This window comes from Atractosteus spatula, chromosome 8, assembly GCF_055471065.1.
Source record: "Atractosteus spatula isolate fAtrSpa1 chromosome 8, fAtrSpa1.hap1, whole genome shotgun sequence".
Lineage (NCBI taxonomy): Eukaryota > Metazoa > Chordata > Actinopteri > Semionotiformes > Lepisosteidae > Atractosteus > Atractosteus spatula.
In genome coordinates this window covers 16,843,401-16,861,354 of record NC_142713.1, presented here as the reverse complement: position 1 = coordinate 16,861,354, position 17,954 = coordinate 16,843,401, and the positions used below count along the sequence as shown (strand labels likewise).

General features: G+C 34.5%; 1 protein-coding gene across 1 annotated transcript in view; it reads right to left on the bottom strand.

The window, feature by feature from the left end:
- The window catches only part of iqsec3b (IQ motif and Sec7 domain ArfGEF 3b), a 225,971-nt gene that overhangs the window by 181,408 nt on the left and 26,609 nt on the right, over nt 1-17,954 (bottom strand). The window contains exon 2 of the mRNA XM_088923128.1: nt 14,701-14,778. Within this exon, the coding sequence (XP_088779254.1) occupies nt 14,701-14,778 (78 nt within the window). The remainder of the gene's footprint in view (nt 1-14,700; nt 14,779-17,954) is intronic.

The window sequence follows — 17,954 nt, the reverse complement described above, 5'->3', positions numbered from 1 at the left end:
TAATCTCTGTAAAAAGAATCCATTTAATCACATGGAATCTAATTTCAGATGAAAGGAAAATTAATGTGAATGCTAATGTTTGCTACAGTACTGTATATGCTATCCATGTTAAAACAAACTATTTAGATTACATTTTTCTAAAAATAACTTTTCATTAGTTTTAGTAAAAACTTCCATCATTCAAACACTGATTTATGGAATGATTGGTTAATATGATTTGTAACCCCTATATTACAAATACTTTCACAAGGAACACAATCACAATTAATTCATGTCTTTCTCAAATTCTTGTTTGCGCATACACCGTAATTGTTGATCAGCATGGGTCAAATTTACAGCCCTTGTACACGACTACATGTGCACATGCTCCAACAACACATAATCACCAACATGAAGTAAACTTCATCAAGGACTGATGTGCTTCTCACAGAGATCACTCATCCTCACCCAGGGGTGCTCCTCTCAAAATCTCACCATATCATATCAGGCTGAGGAATCCTTCCCAGAACTTTGCCTGTTTGTCTCCACTGTAGTTCAATGTTCAATGTTTGTCGAAATTTACCTTCTTCCACCAATAAAAGTTTTAATTAGAAATATTCACTTAAAAATACATACTGTACATTATTTGCAAATCATCAAAACGGGACATTATTGGAATGAGGTGAATACTGTAAGGCACTGTGAGTTCAGAGTTTGCAGGCAGATTTTTATTGCATATGCAATTTTCTGAACAGAAACTGAAAGTCAATGGCCATCAAGATAATTCTAGTCAGTCACACCTGGTGGCAACTATATATTGTAGTTTTCCAGTCTCAGGATTCCTCACCACCACAAGGGTGCATGTAGCACAGTATTGGTCTGAACCTGTGATCTCGAAGCTGCTGGGCTCATCTTACATTCTGGGAGGACAAATTAAGTCAGTAATGCCCTTCACATTTTATGGGAAAATTTGAAAGGCTCATTGACCCCTTTCTCAGTCTGAAATTGCAAGGCATCTGTTCATTCCAATGAAATGCTGTTTAATAATAATTGAGTAATCACCACATCTGCTATTGACTTACTCCAAAACATGTCCTTAGAACTATTCATGTTTATGGCAAATCTATATGTGAAATGTTAAAGAAAAGACAGACTGATAATATGAAAAAAATCAACAGATGCTGTCTTTTATAAATAAACAACAAATATGAACAGGTCTGAACAAAACCCATAACAGTGATGTCTGATTTGATAGGTACATTTCACTATACTTATCTTTTATCACTATACTGTACTTAACTTTCATCCTAGGATGAATTAAAACAATCACACAAGCAAAGTGTTTAAAATGCTTCTTTAAAATGCTTTGGGGGCACGTTTTAATAAAACACTTGTTTTTGGCTTGTAATACTCATGCATTACACCTCTCTATTTCATAAAATGTGTAATTTAATCAAAGCTCAATTCCCTTTTTTACTGCTAAGTGTTGCACAAAACCCTTCAATTTGTTATGTCCACAATGTTACTGTTCATCATAAATTACAGAGTTGCTCTTCTGATAAATATATATTAAATAGTGGCACTTAAATTGCAAAGCACAGGTGCTAAATAAAAGTATGATTTTTAATATTGTGTCTTTAAACAGATTTTATACAAGACACAGCAGAGTGAAATGGAAACTTACTATATTATGAGCTTTTATTCTACATTAATTCTTTAGTGCTAGACAATACCGTACCACACAAGTCCCATTTAGCCAGTTTTGTCAAAAAATAATTCTTTGGTATTTAATCTTCACTTACAAAAAAGAATTTAATGCTCACCATTGTCCTGCATTCCTGGATATTTTTTCATTCAGTAGTGCTGTTTACCGAACTATTCCTCATCTTATTTGCACTGTAGTTGCGTGATTGACATATTGAGATTTTGAAATTGCAATAAAAACTTTTTTTTTCAGTTCTCATTCTCCTATGAATTTCACAGTACCTCATCATTGAATCACTCAAAAACTCCCCCTTATTTATTCAATAATCTGATTCTGAAAGGAAGGTGCTTTCCTAAAGATCCGTGGCTCTGGTTTTGCCCTGAAGGATACATTGATTTGAAGAGTTGAACTTTTTGTATTACAATTAGAATTTACAGGCCTGAAAATATATTAAAACCAAGGTATAACACAAATCATTCTTAGAGAATGATCTGACAAAAGGAATAAATCATCATGATTTAATCAGTGTTCCATCAAAATGCTGCTTCCTTTAACCATTTTTCACATGTGAAAATGTGTATCCCTCTGAAGAATTTCTTTGACCCTTCCATCAGAATTCCACTAATTGGTGTATAAAAATGCTTCTTCGATATTCATTTGAAGTGCATGTGTTAATTAGGGGCAGCAGAAATCTGGCATATGGAGCAATTTGCTTTTTTCACAGCTCTGTTCCTTTATGTACAGTATGTATGGCTGTATTACCTTCACCCCTCTCAACTCATGAAGTAGTCCTGGCTTCCTCTGTATAAATCATTCTATTTCTACATACAGTAGCTATTGATATGAACAATAATGAAGGATGTGTTTTTAAGATTGAGGGTACATTAAAGGTATTGCTTGCCCTAATTCAAATTGCTTAGGCCAATTAAATAGAAACTTCATGAAGAATTAACACCACGTTTGGACATACAGTATTTGGCACTCTCTTTCTCTCTCTCAGAAGTAACAGTTTTATGTTCTGTTCGGTGATTAGATTATTCCAACTAAGAGTTCAAGAGTTCAGCACTGATTTAACATCAACTATGTCCCATCCTTGATCTTAAGTTATAGCTGGAAAATCTAATGTGAAAAGAGTTTTAGTCAAACTAGACAGTTATAATATACAGTATAACAATCCCTTTGCAACATTATTACCCAGCACAAATAAAGGAATGTCAAGGCATTGTGAATTTTAGCATGTTGCCCCCACCTGTTAACTGCCGATATTATATTCTGGTAAATACTTAACAAGTGAAACTTAGAGCATCCAATAATAGTGTTGAGACTAATATTAAGGTATGGTTCATAGTGTTGAGAAATTATGAGATATACAGACAAAAGCTCAGCATTACAGAAATGAAAAGGGAGACTGTTTAAGATTGGACTGAATATGTGAGAGGAAGTATTAAAAGTGTTCAAGATTAAATCAACTACAACAGTGACTGAGTAAAGACAAAGTGAAATTAAAGGAAATGCAATACTGAAGATTGGTAGAGGTGTAAAAATAGGAAGAGGGGGAAATGACATGGAATGACAGGACTAAGCAGGAATGTGGAATCAGAGTAAATCCTGCTATATAGAGATAGAGATAGGCAGCAAATTCATGTAACTAACCTCACATAAAAAGAAGACTTATACAGTAAAACAGTAAATTGAGAGAGAACAGAGAACTTTTAGAACTATGAACAAGCATGAGTATATAACTCTATAAGACAACTTTTCTGTTATTGGCCTTAAAATGTGTCACTGAAAATGAAGAGCAACTGTAAGTGTAGATGATTAATTTTCTTTATACTAGTAGAGTTCAAAATACAATTAAGATCATTACAGTAAATTATTGAAAAGTATTAGAATACTGTCTCATTACAGTACTTTTTACAAAGCAGCAGAGATAAAATTATCAAATTCAAATAAGTAAGTAGGTACTGTATAGCAAAGTCCTCTATTTTAAAAACAATACACTGTAATTATGTATAATTTTTCTTCATCAAACCCTTTATTTGTCTGTTTACTTGTCACAGAGGTATGAGAGTCCCACAGCGAAACAATATACTGTAATAACCGCAGGATAGCTCTGTCTCCCGTAATTTGTTAGGTAAACTGTAAAATATGTGCCAACTCCACCTTATTTCCCAAGAGTCTCCATTATTTTGATGAACTTTTCCATGGACTACCTCGACAGAGACTCAAATTTTAAAACTTATATTGTTGCATAAGTAATTTGTTCTTGGAGCTCATTGTTAACATCTGCAATCCTTCCACAAAAAATTTATTTGAATGATTTGACCTTTGATCTTCATAATGAAAAGAGATTTGTTTCACAGAAAATCTCTTGTGAAGGGCAGTTTCCTAGCTCAGAGGTATTCACAAATTCTCCATCACAAAAAAAGTAAAAGAAGACTGAAATTATTTTACAGAGTCTTCACCAAGATATATTTCATTAAGCTACATTTTCCTTTCATTTTCCTAAATGCAGTCAACAATTGAACTTTTTTTAATAGTCAGGAATCGAAAACATACCCATACATTTGACCTTTGGTCTGTTTATCCTTTTTTGTATGTAAGAATGCTACACAATTCTTATTTTGGAGTTTCCAGTTCCAGATGTTTAGGATTAGTGAGTTCTAAGATTTCACAATGCCAGTCCTTTGTATTACCATATCCTGAGAAGTGACAGTAATTATAGTCATATTCATATCACACAGTAGGAGTTCTCTGTTAAGCACATCCTTACTACTTAAAAAAACTGAAGAGTAACAATTTGTCTGACCTTGAAAGCCCAGAAGACTGTGACATCATTTGTTTCCAAAATTAATCCCAGGGAAGTACCAAAATAAATCAAAACATATTCATGCGCATCATTTAATTTCTGAATTTATGTCCAGTACATTTCAATGTAACAATGTCAAATAAGGTAACTGATCCACACAACCGATCCCTATCTGAAAATTGAGTCATCAGAAATAGTATCAGTGATTTTTGTCAGCCTGACAAAAATGGTACTGGTAAAGATGTTTTTTTTATATTGTTATTCCTCTATTCTTTGCCTGAAGAAAAAAAAATCTATCAACTAGGAAAGGCTTTACAGACCTTCACAGGACAAAATGCTTTTATAGTATATAACATTTCATCTGCATTATGTTTCAGAAGAAAACATATACCCTATCTAATTTTAATGTCTTGATGATAATAAATTATTCCATTTTATTTTCTTTTATTTTTGTTTTAGTCAGACATCACATTTTAATACTTGACCAAGCAAGCTCTGTTACTGGTATTTATTATTCCATCTTTTTATTCAACAAGATCAACTTCTCATTAGACATACTCTGTCAGCACAGGGTATCCAGTACTGTTTCCCTGGGGGATGAGAGGCAGCCTAACAAGCCGTCTGTTTAGCTTTGCTCAATGTAATGTGACTGAGCAAGGTGAATCAGTCCCAGCCTATGTCCCTCCCACATTTATAGAAATACAGAGCTTAGTGTCCACATGAGTCGCCAACTATAAAACCAATATCCACCATGCAGACCATTCAATGTGCTTTTCAGGTTGATTAAAACATTATAAATACTTCATATAGTATACTGTATATTAAATTGTAATGCATTAAGGGTGTTAATAATTGAATAAAAGAAGATTACAAATGATAAATTACAAATATCAGTGAAATCAATATCAAGTCTTGTCATCGTGGAAATACAGACCATCATACAACACATATTTTCTTCATTTTTTCTGGCACAGCATGGTAACAAAGTAATAAAGCTGTAATCAGGTGTCAATCTTAAAAAAGATAAAAATTCACATTGACACACAACGTTAGTTTCTGCTACACACAGATCTGTGAGAATAAGATCACTTCACTATATACTCTATAAGTACACATAATACAGTAAATACAGAATTGTACCAGGCAACTGATGCCACATAAGAAAAAAGAGGGAGATCTGTATGTTATCAAGTAAAAGATTCCTCTCAGGATAAACTTTCTTACTAAAAGGATGCAAAACAATCGCAAACCTATTTTACCTATTCAAAATAATGCACCACTAACAGAAATAGGCATTTTCAATAAATATAAAACACCCCTATTTAAGGCCAAGTGGTCTCTGAAGTGCTCAAATTACTTAAAAGTTCTGCAGTCCCAGTATGTTAAGGATATTCTTTCAATACCCTAATTGTTCCTGCTCTAACTTCTCCTTCTCTACTGCTACCATGTCTCTTTATCTATTCTTAGAGTCTGCTTTGCCTGTGTCTCATCCTACTTGAAGACTGAATTAGTGAATTAACTTCAATTTGTGTCAGTCCAAGTTATAAATTAGTACAGCTATTTGTTGAAGTTCACTGCTTCAGGGACACTGACAGCTGCACATACATTCCAAGGCTGCCCATTGTTTTAAAGAACAGAGCATTTTGATGGGAAATTTAAACATTGGGATATTCTCTAACAATATAATGTTATACAAGAATTATGGACTGGATAATGCATCCCACTGAAAAAAATCCAAACCTGTCATACTCTAATCTGAATTATATTCCACAGGGCAGTCATATTTGTCATAAAAACATAAAGTTCTATAGACATGAGACATTTATCCACACCTAACATACAGTATATACAGTAATACATTTTATTCATAAGCAGTTTTAAAAAAACAAATGTTCTGAACAATCATATAATGTACACATTGAACAGAAGTGAAAAATAATAGAGTAAGATTGTTAAATAAAGTAAAGAGTAAACAAAATTCAACGATACTAAAATTACATTACAAACATGAGTTCAGGCGAGTTTTAAAACTTCACAGCTGCAGTCTCTGATGCACATGAGCAATGAGTTTCACAATAGTTACAGAAGCTCTATTGCACATCGCATGCTACCTGGTCTTTGATGGAGTAAGAAGGCCTCAGTCAGCATATCTATCATAGTGTTGGACTATACTTATACAATAAACCCTTAAAGTAACCAGTTAATTCTTAACTCAACAGGATGCCAACGCAATACACACAGATGTAGAGGCACTGTAATTGTATTAGCACACAATTGTGGACATACTGAAGTCTATGTAAAAGTCTGATTTTGGCCAACTAAAAGCATATCAATTTTTTCAGCATCAAACGGAGCTACAGGTAGCTTCAATCTTTCATGTGATGCAATGTCAACCATGACACCGAAATCACCATCTTTGCATAATTGCTATCGATTTCCAATAAGCATAACCTAACTCTCATTCAGTTTCTAAAGCTTCCATTTCTTATTTTAATGAGTATTGTGAGTAAAACTGATTGTGATCAGCATAACAGTGAAACCAAAATCCATGATGGTAGGTAAGATCAAAGAGTAAAGGTCTCAGCACAGAGCCCTGTGGAACACACTGAATAACTGAGACATCACCAGATTTAAAACAGTCAATGTTCCCAAAGTGGCTCCTATTATGGAAACAAATAAAAGGAAGTACCAGTGAATAGATTTCTGTCCAATCCAATAAAATTGCATGATTGACAATATCCAATTTTGCACTTAAGTCAGGAAGGAAAAGTACATTAATTTACTGAAAGACATGAACCGTCAGCAAGTCATTAACTACCTTACAAGGGATGATTCGCATAAGGTAACATATATTTGACTGCTAATAATATAAAAAATAGGTTTGAGTTTATTAAAACAAAATCTCTATATACTTCTTGAGTCTGATCACTCTAGCAACACTGCAACACGATACATAAACAACAGAAAACTATTTTTTAAATTAAATTATACTTAAATGCTTAAAGATCTGCTTCCGGTCATTTCCGTGTTTTCAGTCATGTTTTCAGAAAAAACATTTTTCAAAGGCTTCTATCAGTTGTTTAACTAAGAGATTATAAGGGTATTACTGTACATTTTTTGGAAACAAGCACAATAATGAAGACCAAATCCAAGATATACAGTAGTTTGTCACTGGCACTTGGGTATGGAATAGGCAATAATGTACATTTGAAATAGATTGTACTGATACAACCTGAATTTATTTGAAATTTAATTTAGCAGTATATAGTTTACTGTATATATGTACATATTTACAATGCTCTGTAAAGGTATTCACTCGTGCCAATAATATCACATGTATGTGAAATACCAGCACTGTATGCATTTTTTACACATTATTTTTCTTCCAAAAGAGTAATTTTTAATCTGAGCACATACAGTATACTTCAAGGAAGGTAAATGTCAGCCGAACCTGCAAAGAATATTCTGCATAACAAACAAAACTTACTGATTGTATAAGCTCCCTCAGTTGGTACAGTACCTTGGTGGAAGTACCTTTGTTAGCAATTACTTCTGTCAGTATTTTTGGGTAGGTCCCTACCAGCTTTGCATAATTTAATGCTGTAATTTTTTTCCATTTTTCCAAAATAGAAGATTGTTTTAGTTCATTGGGGATAGTTGATGGAGTGCATTTGTCAAGCCTAGCTGTGAATTTTATGTTGGGTTCAAGTCAAAACTAAGTCCGGCATCCACTTTTTTAGATTCTCTGGGGACTCAAACAGGTTTTCCTCTAGAAAAAAAAAACGTACTTTCCCTTTAATCAAAATTCCAAGTTCCTGCTGAAGGAAAGTATCCACAAAACTTGCTTGACAGCTGGGACGGTGCTACTGTAACTGGGTGGTGTGTTGTGTTCAGCTTGCAGCAACTGAAACTCTATGTATTTAGACCAAAAAGTTCAATGTATGTCTCATCTGAACATAAAACTTCCTAACACAAATCTACAGTATATCTCGGATGAGATTTAAGTCTTTTTTACTAAAGGCTTTTTGTGCCTCTCACCCATACAGACTAGCTTTGTGGAAGGTCAGAATTATTGCTGATGTACAGTATGAATGGTGAATTCTATCTCAGACATAGAAATTTACAAAACTTTCAATGTAACTGTTGGCTGTATAGTGGCATCATCCCTAACCTGTTCCTGTTTGACCAGCTGGTCAGTTTTTTGAAGGGAAGTGTGATCTACTGTAGATAGTGTCTGTGTGATGTACTGTGAAATACTGTATATTCTCATTGGACTTCATGATTGATTTCTCGTATCGCATATCACTATAAGAGTTATGGCTGGAAATTCAATATTATCTGATGGATCTTAATGAGTTACAGCACATGGATTTAATCTGGAGTCAAGTTAAATCACTTTAATTACACACAAACTATTCTTTTGTACCTAAACTGATTTAAGTTTGGTGTAGGAAAGAGGCTGGCTATTTATGCAGCTGAGTATTTTCTAATTTTCACCAAAATCTAACTTATTTACATATTAGCATTCTATGAGTTATCAGTTTGGAGTATTTTGCACTGTATACAGTAAATGGTGAATTCTATCTTTCAGTGCTATCTGAAAACATTTTGGTTGCAAAACTGAGACAACAGCAGGTGGAAAATTTGCAGGGGGATGAATAATTTTGCAAGACACTGTATATATATATACAGTATGAACAGAGGTTATATTCATGCTGAAAAGTAAGAAAACACAATACTTTGGTTCTAGAGTCATCTTCAGATAGAGTATGCTCCACTTTATACTTTTCAGAGTGGAATTAACCTGTACTTGTTTCTTTGCATTTCACACACTAGCAACTCCCCACCTTACATATCACAAAACATACATAAACTATGTAAATTCAATGTTAATAAAGAGTTCTCTGAATAAATACATGTATTTTTAATCTGTTACATTCCAAGTTCAACTTTGACCATAAAATATCACATGGTTGCCATAAAATAATACACTACTAATGTACTCCACACACCAACAATCCAAAAAAAGATGTCAAGCTCACTTTGAGTGACATGCAACTGACATGGCACAGCATATTGTTATCAGATTCACAGATCCCAGCATATCTATTTATCTCTCAAAGAATTCACAGCAAGGTTATTTAAAATACACACCTACTGTAACAATCAGCAAGAAACAAGAGAGAGAAGTTCTCAAAGACATCATGAGTGAGAGACAGAATCACATGGTCCAAAACAGCCTAGAGGACTAACGGTGACCTTCACTATGTAACAGAAGCTGTGTCCAATCTGCTGTGATAAGCAGAAGGATGGGAAAGACAGGAATCTTAAACAAACAAATACACGTAAATACAGGAAAAACTGAAGCAGCAGCACAGCTCTATTGAGTTAATAGCTGTGTTATGGCTGACAGAAACATTTTTTTTCCTATTAAATGCTTAAGGCTTTTAACTTCTGTTCAAATGGAATGAAGCAGGAAAAGATGGAGCTTTTCACAAATCCATGGTCACACTATCAGACTTTGCACTTTGGGTTTGAATTATTGAATGTTCTCATTTCAAAGGGCCTCAGTGACACTAACAACATACACATACAAAACACAAATGTGCAAATACAACAATGTAGAAATTTTAAAAGCTGTTGTATGTTCATTGATCACACCAACCCCTAGTTTGTATCACTGTTTTGAAAGCAGCAAAAAACATTTAAAAATGTCTTCAGGTAAAATGGAAGGTGGGTTTATATGCATTGTAGAGCCAGATGTTCATCAGCTGTGGAGGTGTGTTCCCTGCCAATCAAGCTTGAGAAAATGCAGCGTTTCCTAAGGGTGGTTGCATCAGGGAAGCTTGTGCACTAAAGAAGGCAGCTGAAGGATTCCCATGAGTGTGTTGGATGGGATTCTGTGGCGCTCATGGAAGAAGCTTAATTTTTGTCTTTTACTTCCATTTCATTTTCTCAGGTTGTTCTGTGGAAAGATATTTCCAATGGAAAAACAGACTCTTTACATGTTGTCATCAAGGTATTTGTCAGATTGGAACACATAAAACTGAATTTCAAGAAGGTACCTGCCATCACTCCTTGTATTGTACAGTATGTAGACATAGATTATACAATATGTGCCATTTTGTTAAAACCTCATATTTTTTAATGTGATAATGTTAAGGTTTTGAAATTCAAACAATTTATTCTTATTTATAAAACAACTAATTTTAATTTTATCTGCTATAAAGAAATTTATTTTATATCTGAATTTTTTTAAGGCTAGAGTTGGAGCAAGTAAAAAGATATTTAAAAAGTCTTGGTTTTATGTTTCTAACAGCACAAATCATTAATTTACACAATTAGCAAATTCCCGTTGGTACGTTATTTAGAATTGATTATGGATTATCAATTCTAAAACAACTATCACTGTTTCAAGGGTAACATTAAAACTATTTATTTTCTTAATAAAAGAGATTTGTCATAGTAATCAATCAATACCAGACTTAGAGAATGCTGTACATACAGTTGTTCATTTCATACTCAAGCTCAGTGAGAGTGTGGACGATATGCAGAAAGGAGAATAATCAGTTAAAATATACAGTTCATACTGATGACCATTTAAACATGAAAAAGACATCTGCATACAATTCTAGCAGTGTTGAGTAATTAGATAAAGCTGTACAATTGCTTAAAATGCATTAAACGTTCAAAAAGGATAAGGAGGCTAAAAGAACACTAGTGTCCATTATTTCAAACTAAAAGTAAACAATTAACTAGAACTAAAAGCAGTAGATGGAAGTGCTATAGGCCCGTTGTGGGGTTTAAATGCATACAACCTAAATTCATTTCTTGGTGTTATTATAACTTTCAGATTTGTCTTTTTTAAGGTACATTTTTACCACGATCATTACATTTTACACTGACATGTTTATCATATCCCAGTCTCCCTTTTATCCCAGTCAAGGGCTTAAATGGGTACTCATCTGATTTTTTGTTTTTCTTTATTCAACAACTGTTAACCTAGAAATATGTTTTCATTGCAAGAATGAGTTAGAATTTAGACAGCTGATTCAAGTATTTGTGGACTGCACGAATACTTTATCGCAAAATGAATAAATGTGCACTGCAAGGTGTTTCCTATTAAAATATTTTGGGTATATATATGAGTGTTGTTCATAAAATAAAGTTGTTGTTTTGGAACAAACTACATGCCAGCAGCCATATCACCCTGCAACTCACAACTGGCAACCCCCTGAAGCTAAGTAGGTATGAGCCTGGTCAGTAGCTGGATGAGAGACCTAAGGTTGCTGCTGGAGGAGATGTTAGTGGGGCCAGTTGGGGGCACTCCCCCTGCAGTCTATGTGGTTCCTAATAATAATAATAACATTACTTTATTAACCCTTTACAATTTCTTGCGTGAGGAATTATCTTTTCACATATCCCAGCTTGCTGGCCATGAGACACACAGACAGGGAGAGAGCCTGGGGTCAGAGCACAGGGTCAGCCATTGTACAGCACTCCTGGAGCAGTTGGGGTTAAGGGCCTTGCTCAAGAGCCCAATAGAGTAGGATTTCTCTGCCGGCTGTGGGATTTGAACCAGCAACAGGCGCAGATCCTTAGCCACAGAGCCACCGCTCCACCCCACTGCCCCAGCATAGTGATGGGGACACTTTACTGTAAAAAGGCTTTACATCTCATCCTTCAGATGAGATGTAAAGCTGAGGTCCTGACTCTCTGTTGTCATTAAAAATCCCAGGGTGTTTCTTGAAAAGAGTAGGAGTGTAACCCCAGCATCCTGGCCAAATTTCCCATTGGCCCTTACCAATCATGGTCTCCTAATAATCCCCATCTATGAATTGGCTTCATTACACTGCTCTCCTCCCCACTGTTAGCTGATGTGTGGTGAGTGTACTAGTGCATTATGGATGCCAGGTGGATGCCACACATTGGTGGGGAGTCCCCATTACCTGTAAGGTGCTTTGAGTGGACTGTCCAGAAAAGCGCTACAGTATATAAGTGTAAGCAATTATTCATTATTATTATTACATGAAATTGTATTGACAATGTCAGTGGATAGTTTTTGTTATATCTATCTCCTCTGCTATTATTGACCTTATTTCCAGTGAGAAAACAGAAGAAGATTTGTTTAGTTAAACTTCATCATAATCATATACATGTATAAATTATAGTTTCTTTCAATTTCATAACTTAAGAAGGTTTAAAATTGATGTTGTTTATTTTAGAGAAAACAGATATTTCATATTTGTAATAAATATATACTAGCCTTGAGATGGAATTAATTATATTCAATTGTTAGTTATGTGTACTTTTTTAGGCTTTTAAAGAATTCATTTGAATCCGAGGTCGTAGTTATTTATTTGAGATTGAAATGCTTTATTTTGGCGATTTCTGCAATGCACTTTAATAATTTTTTGTAGATTAGGCCCTGATGATTTCAGGAATGTGTCTCTAAAAGAGACTATTGCAGCAGAGCAATTTCATATTTCCCAAAGAAAAGAGCTACTTAAAAATGCCCTCCTGGGATGGGGGCATCCATCATAGCTGTAGCCCACTGGTGATGCATATTCATTATGTACCATCTCCCATGAGCGCTGTCTTTCATGGCTGTAATGTGATGTGGTAGTGGGTGAAAATATGAGGGTGAAGACATGTGAAAGGGATTGAGTCAAAATGATCTGAAACACAAATCATTTCACTACACACTCAAGAACACAAAAACAATTGCTAGTGTGATTTGTTCACCACAAATCTTTTGTAAGATTGTCTTTGCAATTGAAGTGGACTGCTTTGGATGCTGATTTTATTGTAGAAGTCTTAGTCCCATTGGGGTCTGCACTCTTTCTTCTAGTTTGCTGATTCTGCTGAATTGCTGTAATTTGTTTGGTTTAACTTTCTGTGTTAAACTGTCCAAGAGGACACGTTGTGTTGCTGTGACTGCATTTACCTTGACAAAAACAGCAGTGGAATAAACAGACATGTCTAGTATACTTGTGTTACATTTCCAGTAGGTCACTTCCTGTATTTCATCATGTGGGTATAGAGAATTATGTTGACTCCTCCAATTTAAAAGAGATTACCAGTTTAATAGTTGATACTAATTAAAATTATGCAGTTTTAAAAGTTTGTTCCATTCAGTATCATTGGAAGATAGAAAAGTGACTTGGCCTTGGCCCTCATTTATGTGACCTGAGCTTTAACTTAATGTGAAGCACATAAGATAAATTAATTGCTTATTGGAAGACTAGATATATTTTAGAGGGTAACAGCACAATTTCAATTTCCCAGGGATCTCCCCAACTTTATCACTTTATGCTTGAAAGACATACTGTGTATAGACCCAAAATATAAGCAGAATTGAATTAATTACTATTGATCTACTGCCATATTATTGTAAATACCAGTAAAAAAATCACCTTGATCAAAAGAGAAAGTTCATGCCCCAGGTATTCTCTGCAATTCTACTAACAGTTTTTTGCAGATGTGTAGGTTAATTAAGACGGAAAATGTGTTGAAAACCAGGTTTCATTCAGCCTTTTAAGTGTATGAATGCAATGAAAGTAGTATATTTCACTAAGCACATTTTGCACAAAAGGTTTGAAAAAGCTCCACTTAAGAAACACATGAAAAAGGAATTCTACAATTTTTGTGTTTCAATGTAGTTAGTTATTCAGACAAAACTGAATATTATTTTGTTCCTAAAAATGTCACCAAAGCTGTAAAACAGGTACCTGAAATTTATATTCCAATGTCCTCAACCCTGCACATTTATGAAAATGTGTCTACATGATATAGGTAATTATTATTTATTTTGATGTTTTATTCTTCTGTCAAATGTTTTCCATTGTCTGCTGTTTTTTGTCTTTTTATATTGTTGATGCTCTATTAACATAGAAAAACGTAATGAATGTAAATATATTTTTATTAATTTAATCTGCAAAGTAACACACTAATACTTTAGGGTATCTCCCTCTGCTCTTCCTCACTTAAAAAAATGCTGTCCTTGAAAAGCATTTTTAAGAAACACTATTATAGAGGAATGAAATCAGAAAGGAAAACAATAGATAGAACATAGAAGGGTAATTAAGCAGCACCAAAGACTAATGTCCACTGCAAATGGAAAAACAAGGCAGTTGCAGTGCAGTCTAGAGTTGATTAACATAAGACACGTTCATTCAATTTTTGTTTCCAGGAAGCACACCCTTACCTTGTGGAACAACTGGAATCAGTTTTTTGATCAGCGTCAGCAGCAGGGCAGCAGAACTGATGCAGCACAGTCTCGTTCCTGTTGGGAGACCAATAGGAAATCCCTTTTAAAAAAGGTGACAGTTCTCCCATGCGTGGTTTAGCTCTCCTGCACGTAATAGTTAATCATGTTTTGTTTCCTAATAAGGCTTTGAAGTGCATTTAAAAAGTGTCAATAGGGCTTCCTATTGTCAGTTTTAAAAGCACTTTTTTCTTCTGGGAGTCTGGAACAAGCTACTCTGCCATCCTGTTGTTACCCTTTCTAGAAAAAGCGAGATGAGATCTTTGGTCCAATTAGCTACAGTACTTATAACCAAACAAGTTGGGCTGAATGGCCTCCTGTCATTCTTACTTTTCTTGTGTTTGCAGAACTGACGTAACTTCTTCTCTGTACATTTTGGCGTTAGATGATTCTCTTCGTAATACTACAGTCTTAAATGATCAGTTTGTTTATGAGAAAATGATGTTCCTGAACTTGAATTGAGTCCCTGGAGCACCTTTTCATCCCCACAGTAGAAAAACAAAACTCTGCTGTATTTGCTGACTTAACACTAATATGTGCAGCAATATCTTCTGACAGAAACATGTAAAAAGTGAATCTTTAGATGTATGTACAGTATATGTAATACATATTGCAAAGGAACAAGCAATAGGTTTATTCCATGCTGAAAAAAAGAAGAAAGAAAACACAACGTTTCAGCCGAAACGTTGTGTTTTCTTTCTTCTTTTTTTCAGCATGGAATAAACCTATTACTTGTTCCTTTGCAGCCTACGCATGCTGACGCAGCTACCCACCTGTAATATATATTAACAGTTTCATGCATATGAAACTGTATGCTCATGTATAAATGCTTATGTATGCAAGCAAGAGATAAAACAACAGTGTTCTTGATTAATTTAATGATGGTCCTTTTAAATTGTACTGTACATTGTACATTGGCAATTATTTGTAAATTTTAAAAAGTAAAAGATCTGCAAATATGTCTGATGTCCTATACATTATTATATTATTTTTTTCAAAATTCAGTGCTTTGCAAGCCCATCAAAAACATGTTTCTAGAAGAAACATGAAAGCATGTTGCTAGGGTTTGTAATTATAAAATACTTATATGATAATTTAATCCTACCAACATATTAAAGGATTGTGATATACTGTACAGTATTTTCTAGAAAATATATTAAAAGCAGAACATTTATTTAACAGAAGCAGTGACCCTTTTATGGTTTCTTATTCACCAGTTTAGAATCCTTCTGGTGCCAGTCACTTTATAACAGCTGTATTGGACATTCCAAAACACAGAGATGAAGATTCTAAAGCAAAATCAAATATCATTAAGTTATTGCTTCCATTTATATGACCTGTATAGTTTTTTTTTCTGCCAAACATCAAAATGCTGAAACTCTACGATATCAGATCTTCTCAAGAATACAGTACATAAAACCTAAAGATAAATGCAGCATTACAAAGAATGACAGAGTAATAATTCTCATTCTAGAATGTTACTCATTCTATATTAACACATGCCACAATCAACACTGCAGCAGTTGAACCTCACCTTAAAAGGAGAGGCTGGATGAATGAAATAATCAAAGGTAGCTAGTTTTTGACATTCATTACAAATAGTTCTCCAGCCGGCTAATGCATTTCCAGATTTACTGTTTTTATTCTCATCTGTAAGACTTGATAAAAGTCAGCAGTGGTGCTAGATCAGAATCCTTGTGTAAACGCAGTCATTTTCTTCCCAGAGGTTGCAGATAAGTATGACATCTTCTAATATTCAGAGATCCTTATAGGGTCCAGTCTCTCATGAAATTGAATTTTAATGACGGTAATAAATAATATGACTGTGGCTGCTAAAGAAATTTTCCAGCATGTAAAACGTTATTCTGGTAATAATTCACAATAAATGTCTTAAGAGTTACTAGAAATTATGTTGACTTTGAGACCACAAGGAAGCTGAATTTGTAATCACTCACATGGCTGTTTCTTAGTTTGCTCAGAGCGGTACAAAGCATTTTCATTTTGGTTCTAGTAATCCAGGTTTTCAATCCCATCTTCCCTACATATTTAATAAAATAAAACTACTGTATCTGTTGATGGTTCTGTACTTGAGCTTGGCGTGATATTTGATTCTGGCTTAACATTAGACCCCTATTTGCAGCATATTGTCAAAACATATATTTTTCAAAAATATAACTAGACTACGCCCTATGCTATCACTAACTGTGGCTGAAAGCTGATCAACACATTTGTGTTCTCTTGAATTGACTACTGTAATGCTCTACTCGCTGGGGTATCTAAATCTACTTTGAACAAACTGCAGTAAGTCCAAAATTCAGCAGCCAGAATCCTGACCAGGTCTAGTGCAAGTGATCACATTACTCCTATCCTGGAGTCCTTGCACTGGCTTCCTGTCAAATTCCGTGTGGACTTTAAAATCCTCATGCTCACCTATAAGGCTCTGCATGGCTTGGCACCTCAGAACCTGTCTGAGCTACTATCGCCCTACTCCCCACCTCGCAACCTTCCCTCTTCTAATTCTGGTCTCCTAACTGTCCCTCCAAGCCCGTCTACATTGTATGGGTGACAGGGGCTTCTCCTGTTATGCCCCCAAGCTCTGGAACTCTCCGCCCAAGGATATCAGAGAGTCACATTCTCTAAACTCCTTCAAATCCAGACTCAAAACCTTCTTCTTTAGAAGAGCCTTTACTTATCTGGTTCCACTCTTCACCCCTCTGCTTTTCTTAGTATCACCATCCACGGTCTCCTCTGTATATTGTAATTGTGTTTTATCTTACAGTATGTATTCTTTTCATTTATTGTTGTTGTAATTCTGTAAAGCACTTTGAGAAGCCATCTTTAAAAGTGCTATATCAAATAAAGTTTATTATTTTTATAATAATATAAATGTATTGTCCAGAAAATACGTATTGTGGTATTTGATCGAAATGTAAAAGATAAATAGTACTTGTGACTGCTTCATTATCCCTTACTATACTTATACTTAATACTTAATCTTCACAAACGAATTTTATATTTATTATAAATATTTACATGGAGACTGATCATAATAATTTATTCTAAATTATTCCAGTGGAATCTGTTCCGGGTACCATAAAAATCTAAAGCAAAAAGTAAAGAAAAATTGTCGTGCAGATTACAAACAAGCCCACTGGTCATAAAAAACAAGTCAAACCATTGGGTGATGAATGGAG